Source organism: Paroedura picta, chromosome 9, assembly GCF_049243985.1.
Source record: "Paroedura picta isolate Pp20150507F chromosome 9, Ppicta_v3.0, whole genome shotgun sequence".
Classification (NCBI taxonomy): Eukaryota; Metazoa; Chordata; class Lepidosauria; order Squamata; family Gekkonidae; genus Paroedura; species Paroedura picta.
Genome location: NC_135377.1, coordinates 5558162 through 5582143, shown reverse-complemented (window position 1 = coordinate 5582143; position 23982 = coordinate 5558162). Strand labels below are relative to the sequence as shown.

Below are 23982 nucleotides of genomic sequence, written 5' to 3'. Positions count from 1 at the left end.
TCTGTGTCACACAGCATCAAAAACCCAGGAGCCATCTGGTGGTCCAACAGGGGGGGCAGAACTGCATAATCCCTCCCACTCTTGCCCCCCAAGAAGCAACAGTATGGAATATCACTGCCATATAGAGAGTGTTCTCTGAAGACCTTGTGGCTAAAGCACCTCTATTCCATAGGTTTACCAATCCCCTCTTGCAGCTTTCTATTCTTGGACAATAAAATCAGAGTCCAGTAGCAACTTTAAGACCAACAAAGATTTATTCAAAGCATGAGCTTTCGAGTGCAAGCCCTCTTCGTCAGACCATGATCTTCATAGTCATAGTCTGTCATATAAGAAGATCATAGTCTGAGGAAGAGTGCTTGCTCTCGAAAGCTCACACATTGGATAAATCTTTGTTGCTCTTAAAGATGCCACTGGACTCTGATTTGTGCTATTTCAGACCAACACGGCTACCCACTTGAATCTATTCTTGGAGTCACTGTCATTTCCTATGGGACTGAAATGAGCCAGTTTGGCGTAGTGGTTAGGAGTGCGGACTTCTAATCTGGCATGCCAGGTTCGATTCTGCACTTCCCCCACATGCACCCAGCTGGGTGACCTTGGGCTCGCCATGGCACTGATAAAACTGTTCAGATCGGGCAGTGATATCAGGGCTCTCTCAGCCTCACCCACCCCACAGGGTGTCAGTTGTGGGGAGAGGAAAGGGAAGGCGACTGTAAGCCGCTTTGAGCCTCCTTCGGGTAGGGAAAAGCGGCATATAAGAACCAGCTCTTCTTCTTCTTCTTCTTCTTCTTCTGAATTCCACATGTTAATTACTCCTTGGGTGCAGAAATGCCCCCATTCATCTTTTCTAAGTCTATTGCTCATTAATCTCACTGGGTGCCCACAAGTTCTTATCTTGTGAGAAAGAGAGAAAAGTAATTCTTGCCCTACATTTTTTTATCCCAAGAGTAATTTGGTAGAGCTTTATCATGTCACCATTGATCTTCATTTCCCCAAGATAAAGAACCTCATGCCCTTTAACCTTTCATTCCACCCCCTCAGTCACGTTACTTGCCCTTTTCTGCACTTTTTCCAGTGTTTTAAGGTGAGTCAAATCCAAAGAAAGCCTTGCAAAGGAAAGAAGCGTGTTTTTATCTGGCACCAGAACAGATTCAGCACCAGGCCAAGATCAGTCACAGCTAAATGGGCCACAACTAAAAATGCCCTATTCTCCCCTACTATGCTCACTTGAGACATTCATGCCTAACTCATTGTGCGTAGTACCTTTACAGTGCAATACTAAGGGTGGGGTGTGGTTGGGGCAAGTGTCTTAGGAGTTAACTAGGCACTACCAAACCAGTCTCCAAGACACTCCAGCAGAGGGTTCTGGCTGGCTGAGGAAAGGGTGGACCCTGGTGTGCAGATGTCTTAATTGCCTCTCTAAGACCGATTATGCACTGGGAACTTTACTGCCCCAGCTCCCGTGCAGGAGCACAAATCGGGGCCGGATGAGGTGCACCAGGCCAAATGCTCCCCCGTGTGGGTGCAGGAAAAGGTAGAGCAACCTGCCACGACTAAAACTCCAGCCTGCAGCCCGGCATGAAACCTCCAGTGCATAAACGGTCTAAGCCTCTCCAGCCTGGGAACAGGGCCCCACATTGCAGAAGAGTTTGCCAATCGAAAGCTACGCTGTAGCCCATCAACTCCCATATAAAGGGAAAGGCCAAGCACGTTCCTTTGCAGGTGCAGCCCAGTCAACATTTCCCATTAGAACTTGAGTGGAGTTGATCCAGCCTGACCCAGCACTGCAGAAAGGGCTCACATCCATCTGCAGTCCAGGAAGGAATCCAACCGGAAAATAACTATATAAAAAAAATGAGTTTCCTGAGCTGCTTGTTACTGAAGATACCAGTGGAGATGACTCAAAGAATGGCATAGTGCACAGAGCATGGAAGGAAAAGTGGTCTCTCGGTGGTCCCTGCTGAGAACGGCAGCTTCTGGTTTCCCTGATGAATGTTTTCTTTGTGCAGAAAATCCTTCTTCCAGTGACTGTCCCTTTCACACTCGCAGCAGACGTGGTTTGGCCGGGGTCTCAGCTGGAAACCTTTTCCCCAGGGCTTGCAAATGGTTGGCAAGCAGGCTTTTCTCACTGCTCAGAAACCATTGAGCAGGTGGTTCTGGGAAGTCTGCTGATGTCATTGAAGAGTCACTCTGACAGAACAGCAGGTACTACTGTCTGCAGATCTTCCTGGTCTACAGATGGATGTGAGCCCTTTCTGCAGTGCTGGGTCAGGCTGAATCTTTCTGCAGTGCTGGATGGGAGTCAATGGGCGACAGTGTAGCTTTTCATTGGCAAACTCTTCTGCCATATGGGGCCCTGTTTCCAGGCTGGAGGGGCTTCGAGAGCCAGTTAACACATCTGCACACCAGGGTCGTGGCTTGTTTCAATGCAGGGCACGAGCAGTTTTGCTTAGATAAGCCAAAAATAACCCAAATCAGCATTGATGTGGATACTTTTCAGCTTAACAAATTGCTCAAGAAAAGAGCCAGCTCGGTGTGCCTTGCTGTAGTGGCAAAAAGAAGTGGCTTCTACTCTGGTGAGTTGAGTTTGATTCCCCACTCCTCCAAATGCAACAAGTTGAGTGTCCTTGGCCTAGTCACAGTCCTGATAGAGCTGTTCTTCCAGAGAAGGAGATAAACCAATCATAAGCCACTGTGGGATTCTTTGGGTTGGTGAAAAGCAGGATATAAAACCCAACTCTTCTTCTTCTACTACATTCTGTCATTTCTGTGCTTCCCCTGCAGCCCACTGAATTCACATTCCACATCCCCCCCCCAAGTAAGGTCAGGGCAGGGTGTGTGTGGGGGGGGAATCACCATTCCCTTTTAAGAAAACTTTAGTTCCTTAAGGGAAGGTGTGGAAAGAACCCATCCACTGCATTGAAAACCGTTCCGATTTCTTTGAAGACAAAAATTTCAAGAAGCCATTTTCTCCACACTTCAGAACCTTTTAATGGCAGCCTCTGGAGTAATTGTTCTTGGGTTCCGGATTATGCATTTGCGGCTGATGGGTCAATATCTGTATCATGTCCCAGTTGCCACAAGACAAAAGTATTTATCACAACGGAGGGTTCTCTGAATCTTGAACGTTTGTACCCTGAAATCTTGTTGATCTCTAAGATATGACTGGACTCGAATGCAACGGGCTGATGTTATAGCCCTGCAGACCAACGTGGCTACCTTCTGAAGGTATTTTTCAGAGAACCACTTCCTTGGAGATAAGTGACTACCTCTCAATGGGAAAATCTTCTTCAGTTCAGAGAAAATAACAGGGAGATCCCTTGTAGCCCATCCCATGTCTCTCAGTGAGAGCCAGAAAGCCTTAGAAGCTCCTGCAACTCCATGAGGACAACTGGACTTCATGAAGGCTGAGGTGAGCAGTGGGTGGAATGGGGCACCTCAGGTGGATTCTCCCACAACCATCATTGCCTCAGTGAGATCAGAGGCTGTGAATTCTCCATCTGAAGATCTTGAATCATTATTAATTCACTCATTGTATAGCATGTATTTTATGTAGCCAGGAGATCCTGAGATAGTCAGGCAGCCAGACAAGAGAAGATCAAGGTGGTTTGCCATTACCTGCCACGGTGTCCAGGCCCTGGGGTCCCTTCCAAGTTCTAGCCAGGGCCAACCCTGCTTAGCTTCCAAGTTCTGATGAGAGTGGATTGCCTCATCTATCCAAGCCATGAGGTCCTGAAGGTCCAGACTCTGAAACTCATTTAGAACTACTTTAACTTCTCGGAAGAAGAAGATTCAGGAAGTGAGCTGCGAGCATGGATCTGTAGAGAGTATCAGTCTGAGAATCCTGAGCAAAATAACTGCATTCCAGTTGACAGCTTATAGTGGGAAGTTTATTTGTTCATTTTGTGTTGTAGGTTGGGGCTGGGGGAATTAAGGATTAGCCTCTGCAGGAGATATGCCAGACTGATTGGGGTGAGGTTACAACGTTATTAATCTCAATTCCTGCCAGAAGGCTCTGTCTGTTCTTCATTCCAAGGGCTTGTTGCAGGAGGTAAGACTTTTTCTTCATCAGATTCCACTTGTAGTTCTTCTCTTCAGGGATTCTACACCTTCCTTTTTCTCCATCCTCGCAATTTAGATTTCCTACAAGCTCCTCAGCCTCAACCCCTTAGTCCTCGCATTGACTGAAATGATGCCCCACTCTTTTGGGATTCATGAATTTATTTTCTTCTCTTGCTTCTTTCTTTCCTTTGAACCGTGCTTCTCCCTCTTGTCAGGTTGCCACCACTGAAACCTATTTTGAAAGTGTATTCTGTGTTCCTTATTCTGAGTTCCAATCTTCCTATCTGATGTTTCTTCTAGACTCTTCCCTTCAAGCACGTACTGGAACCTTGATTGGGGGGACGGTAAGCAAGAGGAAAGGATCAAACCCCAGCAACTAAGCATCTGCAAAGGAGAAGAGGTGAGTTGAGCAATTCTGACAATTCCGCATCAGGGGAAAGAAACCAGGGAGGTAGAGTGAGATTTTTACATGGATACATATGTTGTTGTTATGTGCGAAGTCGTGTCCGACCCATCGCGACCCCATGGACAATGATCCTCCAGGCCTTCCTGTCCTCTACCATTCCCTGGAGTCCATTTAAGTTTGCACCGACTGCTTCAGTGACTCCATCCAGCCACCTCATTCTCTGTCGTCCCCTTCTTCTTTTGCCCTCGATCGCTCCCAGCATTAGGCTCTTCTCCAGGGAGTCCTTCCTTCTCATGAGGTGGCCAAAATATTTGAGTTTCATCTTCAGGATCTGGCCTTCTAAAGAGCAGTCAGGGCTGATCTCCTCTAGGACTGACCGGTTTGTTCGCCTTGCAGTCCAAGGGACTCGCAAGAGTCTTCTCCAGCACCAGAGTTCAAAAGCCTCAATTCTTTGACGCTCGGCCTTCCTTATGGTCCAACTTTCGCAGCCATACATTGCAACTGGGAAGACCATAGCCTTGACTAAACGCACTTTTGTTGGCAGGGTGATGTCTCTGCTTTTTAGAATGCTGTCTAGATTTGCCATAGCTTTCCTCCCCAGGAGCAAGCGTCTTTTAATTTCTTTGCTGCAGTCCCCATCTGCAGTGATCTTGGAGCCCAGGAAAATAAAATCTGTCACTATCTCCATTTCTTCCCCTTCTATTTGCCAGGAATTGAGAGGGCCGGATGCCATGATCTTTGTTTTCTTGATGTTGAGTTTCAAGCCAACTTTTGCACTCTCCTCCTTCACTCGCATCAACAGGCTCTTTAGTTCCTCTTCACTTTCTGCCATTAGAGTGGTATCATCTGCATATCTGAGGTTGTTGATATTTCTCCCTGCAATCTTGATCCCAATTTGTGACTCCTCTAATCCCGCATTTCTTATTATGTGCTCTGCATACAAGTTAAATAGGCAAGGCGACAGTATACAGCCTTGCCGAACTCCTTTCTCAATTTTGAACCAGTCAGTGATTCCATGTTCAGTTCTCACTGTTGCTTCTTGACCTGCATATAAATTTCTCAAGAGACAAATAAGATGCTCTGGTATTCCCATCTCTTTAAGAACTTGCCACAATTTATTGTGCTCCACACAATCAAAGGCTTTAGCATAGTCAATGAAGCAGAAGTAGACGTTCTTCTGGTACTCCCTAGCTTTCTCCATGATCCAGCGTATGTTGGCAATTTGATCTCTAGTTCCTCTGCCTCTTCGAAATCCTGCCTGTACTTCTGGAAGTTCTCGGTCCACATATTGCTGGAGCCTAGCTTGTAGGATTTTGAGCATAACTTTGCTAGCATGAGAAATTAGTGCAATGGTGCGGTAGTTTGAACATTCTTTGGCATTGCCCTTCTTTGGGATTGGAATGTAAACTGACCTTTTCCAATCCTGTGGCCATTGTTGAGTTTTCCAAATTTGCTGGCATTTTCCAAATTTGCTGGCAAATACATGGATACATATAGTCATTTTAAATTCGGGTGGTGGAAGTACTGAGAAAGCTGCAGCTGATTCAAGGTAAGCGCAGATTGTTTCCAAGGCAAGAGCCTTTCAGAGGTGGTGGGCCACTGCTTGCTTCCAGGGAGCAACTGTGGCTTTCCTTGGTGGTCTCCCGTCCATGTACTATTCAGGAGCAACCCTACTAAGCAGCCAAGACCTGATGAGGTCGGTCTACCCTGGACCATCCAGCTGCAGGTAGTTTTAACTCCTATGGCAGTGAAAATTCAGAAGTGGTCACGAAGTTAGAAAGCCATCGTGGGGAGGTGTGCTGTCCAATGCATTGTATGGAGGTTGACATGTATGAAGGTTTGTCCTCTGGGAAAAGTAGTAGCTCCGAACATCAGACTTTTTTTTTAATTCACTAAGAAGGAGGGCAGGATGCTGTTCCCATTGGCTGCAGAGGAAAGGGCACGCAGTAATGGGTTTAAACTTCAAGTACAACGATATAGGCTAGATATCAGGATAAAAAGAATTTCACAGTCAGAGTAGTTCAGCGGTGGCATAGGCTGCCTAAGGAGGTGGTGAGCTCCCCCTCACTGGCAGTCTTCAAGCAAAGGTTGGATGCACACTTTTCTTGGATGCTTTAGGATGCTTAGGGCTGATCCTGCGTTGAGCAGGGGGTTGGACTAGATGGCCTGTATGGCCCCTTCCAACTCTATGATTCTATGATTCTAAAGCAAAGTCTTCTTATCTGAAGGAAGAGAAAGAGGCAGAAAAAGATGCAGACCAGGCTCCTGTCCTGACCTGGCAGATCCTTGATGAACCAGTGGCTGGATTCAGCGTCAGGCAGCTCCATGTGTGATAAGAATGACCAGTTTGTCAAATTCTGGATTTTCACATATCTGATCAGTCTCTTAATGCTGTAGGACAGGAGTAGTCAACCTGTGGTCCTCCAGATGTCCATGGACTACAATTCCCATGATCCCCTGCCAGAGTTAACTGTCAGGGGCTCATGGGAATTGTTGTCCATGGACATCTGGAGGTCCACAGGTTCACTACCCCTGCTCTAGGATACTTTCCCATTTCTTTGAAGATACTTGTTATCCTAAATCATGAATATGAAGAACAAAACATATCAATTTAATTTTATACCATACAGAAGTGTTGATGATTGCAAACCCTTTCATGTTCAATCAGGTACCTCCCAAGGGGTGAAGGGCAAGGAAATAGCACTCCCCACAAAATCCCCCACTTGTGAATTCCGCCCCTTTGTCTCTTTTTCTGGGGGACCCCTAAACAAACTTGATGATTGCCACCAGGGATTCTGAGGATGTGGCCTGCTAGGCTGAGAAACCTGGTATTTATTCTATATATTTATCAAATGAAGGATCTGAGAATGTTCAGTTTGGAGACAAGGATGCTGAAGGAGGATGTGATTGCTCACTTTCAGGATCTGAAAAAGGGTTTCTTTGAGGAGCACAGGGAGCTGTTCCTATTGGCAGCAGATGACAGGTGGAATTATGGGTGGAATGTTACTGAATGGCTATTAGGAGAGGGGAATGTGAAGTAAGATATGCTGTAGTCAGCTGAGAGATGTGGTGAGCTCCTCCTCATGGGCATTTTTCAAGCAGCAGCTGAACAAAAACTTCTTAGGGATCCTTTTTGATCAGGGGGTTGGACTGCAGGGCTTGCATGGCCCCTTCTGACATTAACCTCACCAGTAACCTGTTTACAAATGCTGTGAAGTCAGACTGAAAATGTCAACTGTTTATTTGCAATACAAAATGAGAATTATTCATTCTGACCTCTCTTTTAGTAGAAGCACAAAGACGTGAAAACAAGAACCCACAACGTTGAACTTGAACATGACAGTTGAAATCAGCAGGAAAAGCCTGCCCTTGATTCTTGAACATCTGGAATATTTTAATACCCATGATTATACTGATCCTTTACTCTCATATGTCATTTTCAATAGGAACTTAATCGTAATTGTAATGATTACATTAGTCATCTCTGTTTTGGGAACAGTGGGGAACGGAGTTGTCATCTGGCTTCTCGGCTTCCGTATTAAGAGGAATCCTTTCATGACCTATATCCTTAACCTGGCTGTGGCTGATTTTGTGGGGCTCCTATTAGTTGATATTCTGATTCTTGACTTCTGTTTTGAACTTATACCTTCTTCTAGTTTAAAGACAGACACGTGGTTGATCTTGACCCTATTCATGTACAGTGCCAGTCAATATCTCCTGACGGCCATCGGCATTGACAGGTGTGTGGCCGTCTTCTTCCCAGTTTGGCATCGATGCGAGCGGCCTCCATCGTTGTCCACTGTTGTATGTGCCCTAATATAGGTCCTCTCTGCCTTGCTCACTGCAATTACCAGTGCCCTCGCATTTCATGAACCATATCCAAGAACAATTGAAAACTACTACCAGTTAATTCTGAATGCTGTGCTTTGCCTCCCAGTCATGACTGTAACCACGGGGTCCCTGTTCATCAAGGTCTGCTTGAAAGCACGGCAGCTCCGAAGGGGAAGGCTTTTGACCATTGTCTTGTTGAGTCTTCTCTTCTTCCTCCTCTGTGCTTTTCCTTATAATGTCATATTCATCCTTGAGGTTTTCCATTATTTAGATGATTACTCATATGTACCACTCTGTGGACTTCTATTAGGCAGCTTAAATAGCAGCATAAACCCAGTCATTTATTTCCTGGTTGGGAGGAAATGGAAGTCTAGACAAAGGGAGAACTTGAAGATGATCCTGCAGAAGGTCTTCAAGGAGGAAGAAGGCTGTACAGAGGAAACACCCAGCTCATGATTGTATTCCAAGAACCCAAAGCTTCTTCCATTGTCACTGGAAGATGCCACAGAGGTTTTCAGTTAGAAAGGGCTAAAAGAAAAACTATAGGGTAAAGATGCATTCTGTTGCAAAGACATAGTAAAATGAAATCTTCTCTAAACACCCCATGATGTAAAATGATGTAAAAATCCTTTGAATAGGAATTCTGAAGCTGCAATTGGGAAGGAAAGGATTCGAGTGACAGCAGGGGTCATTCATGGTCCTTCTTTCCTATTATAAAGAACTGAAATCCAAATTGGCTTCTCTCCCTAAGCTGAAACAAGGAACTCTCTTCAGTAGAAATCTCATGTTCCATAAGGCAGGGGTAGTCAACCTGTGGTCCTCCAGATGTTCATAGACTACAATTCCCATGAGCCCCTGTTAGCAAATGCTAGCCGGGAATCATGGGAATTGTAGTTCATGGACATCTGGAGGACCACAGGTAAGCTACCCCTGCCATAAGGTGCTTTGTGAATTGAAGCTGTTTGAAAAAAGGAAAATACAAGATGGCAGACATGAGCCTCACCCCTGAAGTCAACTAAAAAGGGATTAATTGTTTCTGATTGATTAATTAATTAATTAATTCATTCATTCATTCATCGTCAGTTTTGTCAGCTGCTGCTCCTGGCTAGCTGGCTCGAGGCAGCCAAAACAGATATAATTTGAGAAAAAACAATACCCTCAAAATGCCCACCCCTCTTGTGTGGGTCCAGCCCTTTCTCACACTTCCTTTCAGGTTGTACAATATAGATGGTGGACCGATAAGGATGACTGTAAGAGGCTCCAGTTATATGGACCCATTTGCTGGTAATGCTGGATCTCCACAATCCTCCTGGCTTCAACCAAAGGCCTGGCAGAAGACCTCCATTCTGAGGGCCCTGCTAATGCTTTATGGCTACTGGAATTAGAGCTATAGCCCCAAAGAAACCATTATAGCATTCTCCTTTTCTGTAATTCTGTGCTGCCCCACGAGCTAAATCACAACCAGTTCTCAGTCCAGGGTGAGTTCATTCCGGGTCTACAATAGACACCCTGATTGGCATGATCTTTCCTAAAGATGGCACAGTTTTCTTCCTTGGGGTAACTTCCATTTATGATACCTGATTAGGGCCCCTTGAGCCAGCTTGATGCAGTTTTGTAATCTGGCAAACCGAGTTTGATTCCCCACTTCTCCACACACACCTGGCTGACCTTGGGCTATTCACAAAGCAGTCCTGTCAGAGTTCTGTCAGCCCCACGTACCTCACAGGATATGTTATGTGGGGAGAGGAAGAGGAAGTGATTGTTAGCCACCTTGGGCAGTCATTTCAGCTACATATCCCAACAAGAGAGTTTAGCGACCCAAGACAGAACAGCTTGGGAGAGAGACCAGAAATAATGAAGGAACACAGTAATATTACCTCTGGTAGGTTATAAGCCATGTCATCCTTAAGAATCAAAATTAAATGTTGAGGCACAGGTGCAGAAGGGTCTGTGAATGAGAAGGATGCACTTCTTAGAATCATAGAATCATAGAGATGAAGATAAAGTTGAAGATAAAGTGAAGATAAAGTTCAAGAATGGGAAGATTGGAGGAGGGTCTACAGATATTTATGTGTGCAAGAAACTTGTAATCACTGTTTTATCATAAAGATGAAAAACAACAAGAATGAACTAACAAACTTTATATACTTCAGGTACAGATAAATTTGCATGATGTTTGAAGGCATAAGAAAACTAATTATCCAAGAATGTTCACCCTTAACTGGTGGGACAGTTAGCTATTGTTGATCTTTTTTAAAAACCTATATCTAGGGGGAGTTGTTAAGGAAACTCGGGACTCTAAGGGTGATCATTGAAAAGAAATCCTCCCTGAGGTTTCAAAGATCTTGTTAAAAAGCAAAAAACACCAAATTTATGGCAAAAAATCAGCTGGATATGGTGTGATTACAAAGTTTGATTAAAAAGCTATGTCAGTTTCTATTATTGGTTCCCCCTAATGCATCCTACCCCTGATTCCACCGGATGTTTTCATCTTCAAATTAAATAAAATATTTTGTTTATGTCTTGCGCATTCAAAGCCTCTGGAGTGTCATTACAGGAGTATCAGAATCTCACACATGGCTGGAAGAGACCAAAAAGGACCATGTGGTCCACCCCACCCCCCAGCAACTTTTCAGGATCTTAAAAATCACACACTCCTGACAGGGGCTCATCCAACCTCCTTCTAAAAACTTCCCATGAAGGAGACAACCACCCTCCAAGTAGAATATGAGCAGGTGATTTTGTCACTTCCCTCAGTGGGCCACCATCAAAATATATTTCAGGGTGGGACAGTCATAAACCCAGAAATAGGCAGGAGCTAGAAGTAGGGCCTGTTCTGCAAGATAGAAAGAAGAAACAAAAGGAAAATACTGTATGGGAAGGAAGGAAGGAAGGAAGGAAGGAAGGAAGGAAGGAAGGAAGGAAGGAAGGAAGGAAGGAAGGAAGGAAGGAAGGAAGGAAGGAAGGAAGGAAGGAAGGGGATGAAAAAGGCGAATGCCATTTTGGGCTGTATCAACAGGGGCATCACATCAAAATAACAAGATGTCATAGTCCCATTATATACGGCACTGGTCAGACCACACCTGGAGTACTGTGTGCAGTTCTGGAGGCCTCACTTCAAGAAGAACGTAGATAAAATTGAAAGGGTACAGAGGAGAGCGACGAGGATGATCTGGGACCAAGGGACCAAGCCCTATGAAGATAGGTTGATGGACTTGGGGATGTTCAGCCTGGATAAAAGGAGGTTGAGAGGGGACATGATAGCCCTCTTTAAGTATTTGAAAGGTTGTCACTTGGAGGAGGGCAGGATGCTGTTCCCATTGGCTGCAGAGGAAAGTATGTGCAGTAATGGGTTTAAGCTACAAGTACAACGATATAGGCTAGATATCAGGGGGGGGGAATTCACAGTCAGAGTAGTAAGAAGACATTCATTCCTTTATGGGAGGGATGGAGAGAAACAAGCCACAACATTCAATACAGTCCAGATTCCGTTCAAGACATAACATCCCAGAAGCCATTTCCTCCACACTTATGGTGGCCTCTGGAGTAATAGGTCTTAGAAATTTCTAATGTGCTCCGGATTCTGCATTTGTGGCTGATGGGTCAAGGTGGTCCACCTATAGTCTGCAGATCAGCACTCCTTATCTCTAAAAGTATTTCTCCGAAAAGCACTTCCTTGGAGATAAGTGACTTCTGCTTGATGAGAAAATCTTCAGCCCATCTCATATCTCTCACTGAGAGCCAGAAAGCCTTAGAAACTCCTGCAGCTCCATGAGGACAACTGGGCTTCATGAAGGCTGATGTGAGCAGTGGGTGGAATGGGGCACCTCAGGTGGATTCTCCCACAACCATCATTGCCTCAGTGGGATCAGAGTCCCATGATGAGGCTGTGAATTCTCCGTCTGAGGTCTGAGGCTCTGATCTCTTCAGGGAGCTCGTTCCACCAGGTGGGGGCCAGGACCGAAAAGGCTTTGGCCCTTGTTGAGATCTGCCGTGCTTCTTTGAAAAGGATCATCTTTTAATATGAGTAGGAGTTTAGATCTGTTGGTGAAGAGAATCTTGATTCGGAGTCGAAAAGCGTCTAGCCAAGCCCTTGATTCCAATGAAGGAATTGCAAATGTATTATATCATGTATTTATTTATTGCATTTGTTCAGTGCCACTCCTGACCAGCTGGCTTGAAGTGGTTTACAAAAACAAACAAACAAAAAGGCTAGAAAACAGGGTTAAATGAATTTCATTAGTGATAAATGTAAAGTTCTTCATTTAGGTAGGAAAAATCATATGCATCCCTATAGGATGCGTGAGACTTGTCTTGGCAGAAGTGCATGTGAAAAGGATCTGGGGTTTTTAGTGGACCAGACATTGAATATGTATTTTTGGCTATTTTAAAAGATCTATAGTATACAGCTCACGTGAGGTGATGTTAATGCTATACTCTGCTCTGGTAAGACCTCACTTGGAGTACTGTGTTCAGTTTTGGACATCACAATTGAAGAAAGATGCTGTCATATAATAGATGGAGCACAGAGGATAAGAGAGGTGGCTTCTAATCTGGCAAGCAGGGTTTGATTCCAGATCCCGTACCTTTTAACGTATTTATTAATGATCTAGATGAGGGGGTGGAGGGACTACTCATCAAGTTTGCAGATGACACCAAATTGGGAGGTCTGGCAAATACTCCGGAAGATAGAGACAGAGTTCAACGAGATCTGAACACAATGGAAAAATGGGCAAATGAGAACAAGATGCAATTTAATAAAGATGAGTGTAAAGTTCTGCATCTGGGTCAGAAAAATGAAAAGCATGCCTACTGGATGGGGGATACGCTTCTAGGTAACACTGTGTGTGAACGAGACCTTGGGGTACTTGTGGATTGTAAACTAAACATGAGCAGGCAATGTGATGCAGCGGTAAAAAAGGCAAATGCCATTTTGGGCTGTATCAACAGAGACATCACATCAAAATCACAAGATGTCATAGTCCCATTGTATACGGCACTGGTCAGACCACACCTGGAGTACTGTGTGCAGTTCTGGAGGCCTCACTTCAAGAAGGACGTCGATAAAATTGAAAGGGTACAGAGGAGAGCGACGAAGATGATCTGGGGCCAAGGGACCAAGCCCTATGAAGATAGGTTGAGGGACTTGGGAATGTTCAGCCTGGAGAAAAGGAGGTTGAGAGGGGACATGATAGCCCTCTTTAAGTATTTGAAAGGTTGTCACTTGGAGGAGGGCAGGATGCTGTTTCTGTTGGCTGCAGAGGAGAGGACACGCAGTAATGGGTTTAAACTTCAAGTACAACGATATAGGCTAGATATCAGGAAAAAAATTTCACAGTCAGAGTAGTTCAGCAGTGGAATAGACTGCCTAAGGAGGTGGTGAGCTCCCCCTCACTGGCCGTCTTCAAGCAAAGGTTGGATACACACTTTTCTTGGATGCTTTAAGGTGCTTTGGGCTGATCCTGCGTTGAGCAGGGGGTTGGACTAGATGGCCTGTATGGCCCCTTCCAACTCTATGATTCTATGATTCTATGATTCTATGATCCCTCTGCGTGCAGTCAGCTTGGTGACTTTGGGCTAGTCACAGTCCAGTTGAGCAGTTGTGTCAGAGTTCTCGGCCCCACCAACCTCAGAGGGTGTCTGTTGTGAGGAGGGGAAGGGAAACCTATTACAAATCACTTTGTAATTTGTTTGGGTGGTGAAAAGTGGGATATAAAAGCCAACTCTTCTACCTTCTGTCAGATCTGCCCATCTAATGCAGCCCACTGATTCCCCCACCTCCGTGGGTCAGCATTGGGGGTAGTGTGATGGGGAGCCACCAATTCCTTTTAAGAAAACATTCATTCTTTAATGGAAGGGATGGAGAGAAACTAGCCACAACATTCAATACAGTCCAAATTCCGTTCAAGACATAACATCCCAGAAGCCATTTCCTCCACACTTATCCTGGCCTCGGGAGTAATAGGTCTTAGATATTTGTAATGGGCTCCGGATTCTGCATTTGTGGCTGATGGGTCAAGGTGGTCCAGCTATAGTCTGCAGATCAACACTGCTACTCTCAGAAAACCACTTCCTTGGAGATAAGGGACTTCTGCTTGATGGGAAAATCTTCAGCCCAGAGAACAGAACATGATGGAGATGCTGTGTAGCCCATCTCATATCTCTCCCTGAGAGCCAGAAAGCCTTAGAAGCTCCTGCAGCTCCATGAGGACAACTGGACTTCATGAAGGCTGAGGTGAGCAGTGGGTGGAATGGGGCACCTCAGGTGGATTCAGACCAACCTGGTTTCCTTTTCTCACCAAGTAACAGGTTTGATGGATTGTGGAAATTTGGTAGATGTCGTTTACTTGGATTTTAGTAAAGCTTTTGACAAGGTTCCCCATGATGTTCTGATGGATAAATTGAAGGACTACAATCTGAATTTTCAGATAGTTAGGTGGATAGGGAAGAGAACCGCACTCAAAGAGTTGTTGTCAATGGTGTTTCATCAGACTGGAGGGAGGTGAGTAGTGGGGTACCTCAGGGCTCGGTTCTCGGCCCGGTATTTTTTTACATATTTATTAATGATCTAGATGAAGGGGTGGAAGGACTACTCATCAAGTTTGCAGATGACACCAAATTGGGAGGACTGGCAAATACTCCAGAAGATAGAGACAGAGTTCAACAAGATCTGAACACAATGGGAAAATGGGCAAATGAGAACAAGATGCAATTTAATAAAGATAAGTGTAAAGTTCTGCATCTGGGTCAGAAAAATGAAAAGCATGCCTACTGGATGAGGGATACGCTTCTAGGTAACACTGTGTGTGAACGAGACCTTGGGGTACTTGTTCAGTTTGGGTATGTTCAGCCTGGAGAAAAGGAGGTTGAGAGGGGACATGATAGCACTCTTTAAGTATTTGAAAGGTTGTCACTTGGAGGAGGGCAGGATGATGTTTCCATTGGCTGCAGAGGAAAGGATGTGCAGTAATGGGTTTAAGCTACAAGTACAACGATATAGGCTATATATCAGGGGGGGAAATTTCACAGTCAGATTAGTTAAGCAGTGGAATAGGCTGCCTAAGGAGGTGGTGAGCTCCCCCTCACTGGCAGTCTTCAAGCAAATGTTGGATACACACTTTTCTTGGATGCTTTAGGATGCTTAGGGCTGATCCTGCGTTGAGCAGGGGGTTGGACTAGATGGCCTGTATGGACCCTTCCAACTCTATGATTCTATGATTCTATGATACATATAAAAAGGATCTGGGTTTTTTAGTGGACCAGATATTGAATATGAGTGAATCGGTAGCTATAAAGGCAAACAGGATTTTGGCTATGTTAAAAGATCTATAGTATACAGCTCACGAGAGGTGATGTTAATGCTATACTCTGCTCTGGTAAGACCTCACTTGGAGTACTGTGTTCAGTTTTGGACATCACAATTGAAGAAAGATGCTGTCATATAATAGATGGAGCACAGAGGATAAGAGAGGTGTCTTCTAATCTGGCAAGCAGGGTTTGATTCCAGATCCCTCCGCGTGCAGTCAGCTTGGTGACTTTGGGCTAGTCACAGTCCAGTGGAGCTGTTCTTGCAGAGCAGTTGTGTCAGAGTTCTCGGCCCCACCAACCTCAGAGGGTGTCTGTTGTAAGGAGGGGAAGGGAAACCGATTACAAATCACTTTGTAATTTGTTCAGGTGGTGAAAAGTGGGATATAAAAGCCAACTCTTCTACCTTTTGTCAGATCTGTCCATCTAATGCAGCCCACTGATTCCCCCACCTCCGTGGGTCAGCATTGGGGGTAGTGTGTGGGGGAGCCATCACTTCCTTTTAAGAAAACATTCATTCCTTAATGGGAGGGATGGAGATAAACAAGCCACAGCATTCCATACAGTCCAAATTCCGTTCAAGACATAACATCCCAGAAGCCATTTCCTCCACACTTATGGTGGCCTCTGGCGTAATAGGGCTTATATATCTCTAATGGGTTCCCGATTGTGCATTTGTGGCTGATGGATCAAGGTGGTCCGCCTATAGTCTGCAGATCAGCACTGCTTATCTCTAAAAGTATTTCCCAGAAATGCATTTCCTTGGAGATAAGTGAATTCTGTTTGATGGGAAAATCTTCAATCCAGAGAAAAGAACATGATGGAGATGCCATGTAGCCCATCTTATATCTCTCCCTGAGAGCCAGAAAGCCACAGAAGCTCCATGAGCACAACAGGACTTCATGAAGGCTGAGGTGAGCAGTGGGTGGAATGGGGCACCTCAGGTGGATTCTCCCACAACTATCATTATCTCAGTGGGATAAGAGTCCCATGATGAGGCTGTGAATTCTCCATCTGAGGTCTTTAAATATTATTAACTGACTTATTGTACAGCATGTATTTTATGTAGCCAGGAGATCCTAAGATAGTTGGGCACCCAGATAAGAGATGATCAAGGTGGTTTGCCATTGCCTGCCCCTCTGATAAGATTGGGCTGCCTCATCTATCCAGGTCATGAGGTCCGGACTGTCCAGACTCTGATACACCTCCAGAACTGCTTCAGCTCCTCAGAACAAGAACATTCAGGAAGTGAGCTGCAAGCATTGATCTGTAGAGTATGAGCCTAAGAATCCTGAGCAAAATTACTGCATCCCTGTGGACAGCTCACATAGGGAAGTTTATTTGTTCATCTTGTTTCATTGGCTTATCCTCCTAAGGATTTACATTTCCTATAAGATCCTCCGCTTCAACCCCTTAGTCCTCGTACAGACTGAAATGATGCCCTACCGTTTCGGGATTCGTCCATTTCATTTCTTCCTTTGCTTCTGTCTTTCCTTTGAACGCTGCTTCTCTCTTTTGTCAGGTGCCACTTCTGAAACCTGTATTGAAAGTGTATTCTGAGTTCCTTATTCTGAGTTCCAATCTTCCTATCTGATGTTTTTTCTAGACTCTTCCCTTCAAGCACGAACTAGAACCTAGATTGTGGGGACGATAAGCAAGAGGAAAGGATCAAACCCCAGCAACAAAGATTCTGTGAAGGAGAAAAGGTGAGTTCAGCAATTCTGAAAATTTCGAATCAGGGAAAATTAACCAGGGAAGTAGAGTCTTTTCAGAATATTGGATTTTTACATGGATAGTCATTTAAATTACGGTGGTGGAAGTGCTGAGAAAGCTGGAGCTGACTCATGGTGACCCCAGAGTGTTTTCATGACAAGAGACTTTCAGAGGTGGTTGGCCACTGCTTGCTTCCAGGGAACAGCTGTGGCTTTCCTTGGTGGTCTCCAATTAATGTACTCATTAGGGGGACCCTACTAAGCTGCCAAGACCTGATGAGGTCAGGCTACCCTGGACCATCCAGCAGCAGATAGATTTAAATAATATGACAATAAAAATTAAGTGGTCATGAAGTTAGAAAGCTATCATGGGGAGATATGCTGTCCAATATATTGAACAGAGTTGGACATGTATGAAGGCTTGTCCTGTGAGTTACAAATAGTAGGTCCAAGCAAGAGACATTTTTAACTCACTAAGAAGGATGAAGAAAGAGAAAGCGGCAAAGAAAGATGCAGATCAGGATCCTGTCCTTACCTGGTAGCTTGACCCATCTTTGAAGATAGTTGTTATTCTAAATGAAGAATATGGAAAACAAAACATATCAATTAAATTCTATACCATACTGAAAGGGTGATGATTGCAAACCCTTTCATGTTCCATCAAATTACCCCCCCCCAAGGGGGGAAGGACAAGAAGTTATCAATCCCCACAGAATCCCCATCGCCCTCACTTTCCAGGGGAGCCCCAAACAAACTTGAGAACTCCTACTGCCACCAGGGATTCAGAGGATGTTGCCTGCTAGGCTGAGAAACCTGGTATTTATATTCTGTATATTTAGCAAATGAAGGATCTGAGAATGTTCATTTTGGAGACAAGGATGCTGAAGGAGGATGTGATTGCTCACTCTCAGGATATGAAAAAGGGTTTCTTTGAGGAGCACAGGGAACTGTTCCTGTTGGCAGCAGAGGACAGGTGGAATTATGGGTGGAAAGTTATTGAGTGGATATTAGGAGGGGGGAATGTGAAGAAAAATATGCCGTAGTTGGCTGCTGAGAGATGTGGTGAGCTCCTCCTCATGGGCAGTCTTCAAGCAGCAGCTGAACAAAAACTTCTTAGGGATCCTTTTGGATCAGGGGGTTGGACTGCAGGGCTTGCATGGCCCCTTCTGACATCACGATTCTTGGAAATTAACCTCTCCTGTAACCTATTTTAAAATGTTGTGAAGTCAGGCTGAAAATGTTAGCTGTTCATTTGCAAAGCAAAATGTGAATCATCCATTCTGCCCTCTCTTTTAGTAAAAGTGCAAAGACAAGAAGTGAAAACAAGAAGCCACAAAGTGGAAATTGAACATGGCAGCCAATATCCTCTTCAGCAGCCTCGACCATATTCCTGCAGGCCTGAAATCATTTAATGTCCATTATTCTACTGTCAATAGGAATGTAATCATAATTATAATGATTACATTAGTCATCTCCGTTTTGGGAACAGTGGGGAACGGAGTTGTCATCTGGCTTCTCGGCTTCCGCATTAAGAGGAATCCTTTCATGACCTACATCCTTAACCTGGCTGTGGCCGATTTTGGGGTCCTCCTATTAGCTGATTATCTGATTCTTGACTTCTGTTTTAGACGTGGACCTTCTTCTTTATCAAAGGCAAAGACCTGGTCGATACTGTGCCTATTCATGTACAGTGCCAGTCAATATCTCCTGACGGCCATCAGCATTGACAGGTGTGTGGCCGTCTTCTTCCCAGTCTGGCATCAATGCAAGCGTCCATGGCATTTGTCCACCATTGTATGTGCACTAATATGGATGATCTCTGCCTTGGTTACTGCAATTACCAGTGCCCTTGTTTTTTATAAACCATATGAAAGAGCAATGGAAAAGTACTACCAGCTAATTCTGAACGCTGTAGTTTGCTTCCCTGTCATGGCTGTAGCCTCTGTGTCCCTGTTCATCAAAGTCTGTTTAAAAGCACGGCAGCCTCAAAGGGGAAGGCTTTTGACCATTGTCTTGCTCACTCTTCTCTTCTTCCTCCTCTGTGCTTTCCCCTATAATGTCATATTCATCCTTGAGGACTTTGGTTATTTACAAGGATTCCCATACATACCATTCTGTGGATTTCTGTTAGGCTGTTTAAATAGCAGCATAAACCCAGTCATTTATTTCCTGGTCGGGAGTAAATGGAAGTCTAGACGTAGGGAGAATTTGAAGATGGTCCTGCAGAAAGTTTTCAAGGAGGAAGAAGGCTGTACAGAGGAAACACCCAGCGCATGACTGCATTCCTGGAACCCAGAGCTTCTTCCATTATCACAGGAAGATGCCACAGAGGTTTGCAATGAGAAAGGGCTGAAAGAAAATCTATACAGTAAGGATGCATTTTGTTGCAAAGACATAGTAAAGCGAAATCTTCTCAAAACAGCCCATGATGTCCTTCGAAGAGGAATTCTCTGGCTGCAGTTGGGAAGGAAAGGTGACAGCAGGGCTCTTTTGTAGTTCTTCTTTCCTACTTTAAAGAATTGAAATCCAAATTGGCTTCTCCCCCTAAGCTGAAACAAGGAACTCTCCTTGGCCCAGTAGAAATGTCAAATTCCATACGGTGCTTCATAGGATGAAACTGATAAAAGGAAAATCCAAGAAGTCAGAAAGGAGACTCATCCCTTAAGTCAATCACCTTCTGTTCCTAGAAGCTCACAATCTCTTTGATCAAAAAGGATAAATTGGATTGCATTCATACTTTCATTCTTTTGTTTGTTCATTCGTTCGTTCATTCATCAGATTTGTTGGCTGCTGCTTCTGGCTAGCTGGCTCGAGGCAGCTAAAAACAGATAAAATGGAGGGGGAAAAAACAATACCCTCAAAATGCCCACCCCTCCCATGCCAGTCTCTCTCACGTCCCTCCAGGTTGTACAGTATAGATGGTGGACTGATAAGGATGACTGCAGGGGGGCTCCAGGTATATGGACCCATTTGCTAGTAATGCTGGAGGAAGGGCAAAACTGCACAATCCTCCTGGCCTCAACCAAAGACCTGGCAGAAGACCTCCATATTGAGGGCCCTGCTAAAGCTTTATGGCTACTGGCTGAAACTACAGCCTCAAAGGAACCATTATAGCATTCCCCTTTTCTGCAGTTCTGGGCTGCAATACCAGCTAAATCACAACCTGTTCCCAGTGCAGGGTGAATTCATTCCCCGTCTAAAATAGGAACACTGATTGGCATAATCTCTCCTAAGGATGGAACATTTTTCATTCTTGGGGTAACTTGCATTTCGGAAACCTGGGTAAGGCCCCATGAGCCAGCTTGATGCAGTTTCTAATCTGGCAAGCCAAGTTTGATTCCTCACTTCTCCACACACGGTCAGCTGGGTGACCTCGGGCCAGTTTGGTGTAGTGGTTAGGAGTGTGGCTTGCTGGGTTCAATTCTGCACTCCCGCACATGCAGCCAGCTGGATGACCTTGGGCTTGACATGGCACTGATAAAACTGTTCTGACCAAGCAGTAATATCAGGGCTTTCGCAGCCTCACCCACCCCACAGGGTGTCTGTTGTGGGGAGAGGAAAGGGAAGGCGAATGTAAGCTGCTTTGAGGCTCCTTTGGGGAGAGAAAAGCAGCATATAAGAACCAACTCTTCTTTTTCTAGTCACATTGCTGTTTAAGCTGTTCTTACAGAGCAGTCCTGTCAGAGCTCTCTCAGCCCCACCTCCCTCACAGAGTGTCTGTTGTGGGGAGAGTAAGGGAAAGTGATTGCAAGCCACTTTGAGACTCCTTTGGGCAGTCAATTCAGCTACACATAACAACAAGGGAGTTTAGAGACCCAAGACAGAACAACAAGGGGGAGAACCTAGATTAGAAGCCATGTCATCCATATGAATCAAAATTAAATGTTGATGCACAGGTGCAGAAAGTTCTGTGAATGAGAAGAATGCACAGTTTACAAAAATGAAGATAAATTTCAGGGATGGGTGGATTGGAGGGGGGTCTACAGATATTTATGTGTGTAAGAAACTAATAATCACTATTTTATTGTGAAGATAAAAAACAGCTAGAATGAACAAACAAACTTTATTTACTTCAAGTACAGAAGCTTTTGCATGATGTTTGCCAGTATAAGAAAACTAGTTAGCCAGAAATATTCACTCTTATCTGGTGGGATAGTCAGCTATTATTAAGAGATCACTTTTTAAATCCTATATCTATTGGGAGTTGAATTGATTGGGGACCCTCTTTATAGAAAGGGTTCCTTGATGGTCAGCTGTTTGTCTTCGTATAAGATAACATTTATGTACTCATTCTTTAATTGTTTAATGGCAATGGATGGTGTAATTCTTTGCTGAATTAATGTGTATTAAAGATGGTAATAAATTATAAAATGGAAGAAAAGATTCTTTAATAATTTCATGTGTACTAAACCCATACCAAGTGAGAAATATTCTTAAGAACATAAGGGAAGCCATGGTGGATGAGACCAATGTCCCATCCAGTCCTACCCTGTGTGCCACACAGTGGCCCAAATGACCAAGGATCTTTGAGTGACCGGCTGTTGAAATGGAATTCCTTGGAGAGCGTCACTTAAAAAATGACAGTTGCAAACTGACAGATGAAGACAAGACAAGTCTGACAGTAGACTCACAAAATGTCAAAAGAAGGTGGTGGATCAATCGGTATTCCCATTTAAGCCTGAACTTTTTTTATTTAAGAGAAACAATTCCTGCCCATTGAAAATCCAGAGCAGGGATCCTTGGTTTGTGTCTGTAGAACAATTTTTGGAATTTGGATGCATGTTCCTGCCTTCTAAACCTTAAGAGTTAAGGAATTCAGGGCTCTTTGGTTGAGCATTGAAAAGAAGGCTGCTTAAGGTTTCAAAGACCTTTTTAAAAAGCAAAAAAAACTTACTTGTTGGCAAAAGATCAGCTGTATATAGTGTGATTATGAAGTGTGATTAGAAAGCGACTCCAGTTTCTATTATTGGTTCACTTCATACATCCTAGCCCTGATTCCACCAGATGTTTTCATCTTCAAGTTAAATAAAATATTGTGTTTGTTTTGCACATTCAAAGCCTCTTGAGTGTCATTACAGGAGTATCAGAATCTCACACATGGTTGGAAGAGACCACAAAGGACCATGTGGTCCACCCCACCCCCCGGGAACTTTTCGGGATCTTACGAATCACACACTCCTGACAGGGGCTCATGCAAACTCCTTCTAAAAACTTCCCATGAAGGAGACAACCACCCTTCAAGTAGAATATGAGCAGGTGATTTTGTCACTTCCCTCAATGGACCACCATCAAAATATATTTCAGGGTGGGACAGCCAGTTGGGCGGCAGGCGCATTCTAGCCCAACCACAAAGACTCAGAGATTTACTGAATGGCTATTAGGAGAGGGAAATGTAAAGTAAAATATGCCGTAGTCAGCTGCTGAAAGATGTGGTGAGCTCCTCCTCATGGGCATTCTTCAAGCAACAGCTGAACAAAAACTGCCTAGGGGTGCTTTTGGATCAGGGGGTTGGACTGCAAGGCTTGCATGGCCCCTTCTGACATCACGATTCTTGGAAATTAACCTCTCCAGTAAACTAGTTTAAAATGTTGTGAAGTCAGACGGAAAATGTTAGCTGTTCATTTACAAAATGAAATGTGAATCATCCATTCTTCCCTCTCTTTTAGCAGAAGTGCAAAGACAAGAAGTGAAAACAAGAAGCCACAAAGTGGAAATCAAACATGGCAACCCAAATCAGCCAGCTAAGCATCTCCAGTATTGATGCAGTCCTGGAATATTATAATACCCATAATTATACTGACCTTTTCCCCTCCCATGTCAGTTTCTTTAGAAATTGCACCATGATTGTAATGATTATCTTAGTCATCTGTGTTTTGGGAGCGGTGGGGAACGGAGCTGTCATCTGGCTTCTCGGCTTCCGCATTAAGAGGAACCCTTTCATGACCTACATCCTGAACCTGGCTGTGGCTGATTTTGGGGTCCTCCTATTAGCTGATTTTCTGATTCTTGACTTCTGTTTTAGACGTGAACCTTCTTCTGTTTTAAAGACATACATATGGTTGTTGCTGTTTCTATTCATGTACAGCGCTAGTCAATATCTCCTGACGGCCATCAGCATTGACAGGTGCGTGGCCGTCTTCTTCCCAATTTGGCATCGATGCAAGCAGCCTCAGCATTTGTCCCCCATCGTATGTGCCCTAATATGGATCCTCTCTCCCTTGCTTACTGCAATTACTTGTGCCCTCATAATCCATGTACCATATCAAGAAACAATACTTCTACCAGCTAATTCTGAATGCTGTGATTTGCCTCTCAGTCATGACTGTAGCCACCATGTCCCTGTTCATCAAAGTCTGTTTGAAAGCACGGCAGCCTCGAAGGGGAAGGCTGTTGACCATCGTCTTGCTGACCCTTCTCTTCTTCCTCCTCTGTGCTTTTCCATATAATATCATATTCATCCTTGAGGTTTATTTGAATTTTGATGGTTACCAATACATGCCAGTCTGTGGACTTCTATTAGGCTGTTTAAACAGCAGTGTAAACCCAGTCATTTATTTCCTGGTTGGGAGGAAATGGAAGTCTAGACAAAGGGAGAACTTGAAGATGATCCTGCAGAAAGTTTTCAAGGAGGAAGAAGGCTGTACAGAGGAAACACCCAGCGCATGA

General features: G+C 44.4%; 2 protein-coding genes and 1 pseudogene across 2 annotated transcripts; all 3 read left to right on the top strand.

The window, feature by feature from the left end:
* The first annotated feature begins 7804 nt into the window (after positions 1-7804).
* Positions 7805-8755, top strand: LOC143844987 (mas-related G-protein coupled receptor member H-like; annotated as a pseudogene).
* Positions 8756-18666: 9911 nt separating this feature from the next.
* Positions 18667-19854, top strand: LOC143844986 (mas-related G-protein coupled receptor member H-like). Its single transcript, XM_077352899.1, has one exon. It carries the CDS (start codon positions 18667-18669, stop codon positions 19591-19593), a length of 927 nt encoding a protein of 308 aa, XP_077209014.1. The 3' UTR covers positions 19594-19854.
* A 3302-nt stretch (positions 19855-23156) lies between these two features.
* LOC143844983 (mas-related G-protein coupled receptor member H-like) lies at positions 23157-23982 on the top strand. The gene is given in 2 exon segments (XM_077352895.1): positions 23157-23590; positions 23592-23982. Coding segments are annotated over 2 exon segments (825 nt in total).

Bases quoted from the DNA above. Each gene is read 5' to 3' on its own strand.
- LOC143844986 (XM_077352899.1), top strand. From the start codon at position 18,667: ATGGCAGCCAATATCCTCTTCAGCAGCCTCGACCATATTCCTGCAGGC.